A 2854-nucleotide genomic window follows, 5' to 3' on the forward strand; every position below is an offset into this window, starting at 1 on the left:
GTCAATTCCCATACCATTTCATACCAGTGTCCTGGTTGAGCTGTTGCCATTTCTGTAATGCTGCTTCTCTCCATTTACTCCATCCCCAGTGTTGCTGCTTTTTTCACTTCCTTCTGAGCCCTCACCAGAATTCCTTTGATCTCCATTAATTCCACCACCAGTCGCCTTAAGACAATCTAGGCTTTTACTATTAGATTCCTTAAAACTTCAGTTTATGACTTGCAGAGTCAAGAAAAGCAAGGCCAGCACGGTGTCAAGTTCCCTTCAACCCTCATTCTATAAGACATTACTGAGCAGAGGAGGTGGAAAGTCCATGCTTAACTAAAATTAGGGAGATGATGAGAAACACAAGACAGGGATGGGAACCTGCTTCCCAGTGGTTCAACCCCAGATGACTTATCTTCCTTTGCTCCATCAAGAATTATCTGGCATTCTGCTAGAACTCAGGCTACACTGCAATCAAGTCTTACTTCTGTGGCCTGCATGGAGACATGAAAGGTTGCCAGGGTGACATAGCAGCACCATGCATCTACAGTAAACACCTGTTGCAGCTTATCTCCCCTTACTTAGGATTAGGTTCTTTTATGTATGAGAGACCCCAAAACAGTGGCTTGAAAAATTTTTCATTGAAAGTCTAGGGGTAGACATACTGGGGCAAATTTGGTGGTTCCATGGAGTCACCAGGGACCTAGGCTCCTTCCAGCTCACTACTATCCTACCTCAAGGGTTTAGTTAAGCTGGCCTTAGGGCCCATGACTGAGTCTGCATCAGTGGTCCATCCATCACAGCCACTTTCCAGGCAGCAGGACAGAGAAAGGGAGGATCATGTGATAGAAAATCCCCTAAGTACTACTCTTCTCCTTTCACATCATGAACTGGGACTTAAGTCATATGTCAAACCTATCTATCAGTTGACTGGGAAGTGAAATATTTCCAGTGAATACCTTGTTGCTGTTCAACAATGGGCTTCACTACTTAGTAAAAGTGAGGGATATCAGGAAGCAGCTGGCTGTCTTTGACACAGTACACATCAAGATTTTTGTCTTCAAATTTTTCCATGCCACCATTCTAATCTACAACTGCATCTCAAACCTAGCATGCTCTTATGAAAGAAAATTGAACTATATGGCCACAAGACACCATCTACTGGTCAAATAAAAATGGAACCTTCTATAGTTTTCTTTCATTACATTGGAGAAATGCAGTTAAGGTCCATGTTCTACAAAGTTATAAAACAAGAGTTGGTATTTAGGGTAAAAAAAAAATTAACAACCTGAGATATGCAGACCACAACCTTATTTGCTTAAAGCGAAGAATACACTTCTGCTTTTACTTCATGAGCCAGGACTTAGTCATATGTCAAACCTATGTATCAGCTGAGCTGGGAAGTAATATCTTTTAGGTGAGTACCTTGTCCTGTTAAACACTGGGCAGTTAGTTGAACACTAACTAAGATTGGCAGTTTGAACCCACCCAGAGGTGCTTTGGAAGGCCCAGCAATCTGTTTCTAAAAGGTCACAGCCTTGAAAACTGTATCAAGCAGTTCTATCCTCCATATGTGGAGTCCTTGAGTTGGAATTGACTTGACAGCAACTTTTTTTCAGTGTTACACATTAAGACACCTAGGGGCTTTTGAAAAATGTTAATGGCCAGCCTTATCCTCAAATATTTGGATGCATATGGTCCAGGGTGTAGTTTAAGCACAGGCATTTTTCAAAGTGCTCCAAAAGATGCTCATGTATAATGAGGGCTGTGCCCCATAGCTCCAATATTATCTGTGTGCACACCTGTGATGGGTAGTTGCTCAGCCTTGGGCATCACACCTCTCCAGGTACTTCCTATAATTCCTGCCTTTAATTCTCCCTCTCCTCAAAACCTAATCAAAAACATACCAGGCATGGGAAAAGAGGCAACAATTATCTTATTTTTCATAATTTCCAAAACCATAGTTTCTACAGGGCAAATAAAAAAATAGAAAAGTTTGATACTCTTAAAAGGCAACTATGACAAACAAGTGTATATTCAAAAAAGGGGCTTCTAGGCCTGCAGCAAATGTGCAAGTGTCCCGCCTTGGCATGCTGGTCCGCAGTGTCTGTAGAATAATAGGAATGAACATGTGTCCTGACATCTCAAGATTTGCATCCTCTAGTGCTGGGGTGAAGTGAAGAGACCTTCCTACCCCATTAGCTGGCCCAGTCCTGGAACCGGAAGCAGTCACTTGCAATCTTCCACACCATGTTGCTGGAGGAGGCCTGGGCTGTCAGTATGAAGTTCTGGTTGAAGTCCCGCTGTTTGTTGCCCTCAAACTTTACTGTCCCACAAATAACAACAAGGACTGTGGTCTGGCTTGGTGTGGCTTCATCATGAACAGGCTGGCAGTCTACTACATTGATTTGGAACTCACTGGAAGGCAGCATTTCAAAAAATTCACTCAAGGATTCTTGTCCTGAAACTGCATTTCCGTTCCATACGAGGGTAGCTGTGCCCATGTACAGTCGGGACAGCAGACGCCTCCGCTTGTCCATAGTGGTGTAGTAGATGTTGACAAACTCCTCTGCAGCTCGGCATGCCTGATCAACATAGGTCTTGAAGTCCACTGATGACATCTTTGGTTTGGCTGGAGAATGCCTTTGCCAGGACGTTTCTACCACCTCAGGAAGCCAGGAGCTGCAGAGTAAGAAAGATAACTCATGTGAATGTTAAAATCTGTTCTTTCCTAAAAATGGAATACCCTCCCCACCTTGCTGGCCAACGTGTACATACCAGTGATACATAAAGGTCGAAAGTATACATACTACAGAGATGGACCTAGGCTCAAATTTTAGCAATGCCTAATCTTACCAAGCCTTGCTAG

The 2854-nt window shown here is 43.2% G+C and overlaps 1 protein-coding gene across 1 annotated transcript; it reads right to left on the reverse strand.

The window, feature by feature from the left end:
• Window positions 1–2183: 2183 nt before the first annotated feature.
• NXT1 (nuclear transport factor 2 like export factor 1) lies at window positions 2184–2609 on the reverse strand. Its single transcript, XM_007956254.1, has one exon. It carries the CDS (start codon window positions 2604–2606, stop codon window positions 2184–2186), a length of 423 nt encoding a protein of 140 aa, XP_007954445.1. The 5' UTR covers window positions 2607–2609.
• Window positions 2610–2854: the final 245 nt, after the last annotated feature.

This window comes from Orycteropus afer, unplaced genomic scaffold (genome assembly GCF_000298275.1).
Source record: "Orycteropus afer afer isolate SDZICR_OR568_19922 unplaced genomic scaffold, OryAfe1.0 scaffold00594, whole genome shotgun sequence".
Taxonomy (NCBI): Eukaryota; Metazoa; Chordata; class Mammalia; order Tubulidentata; family Orycteropodidae; genus Orycteropus; species Orycteropus afer.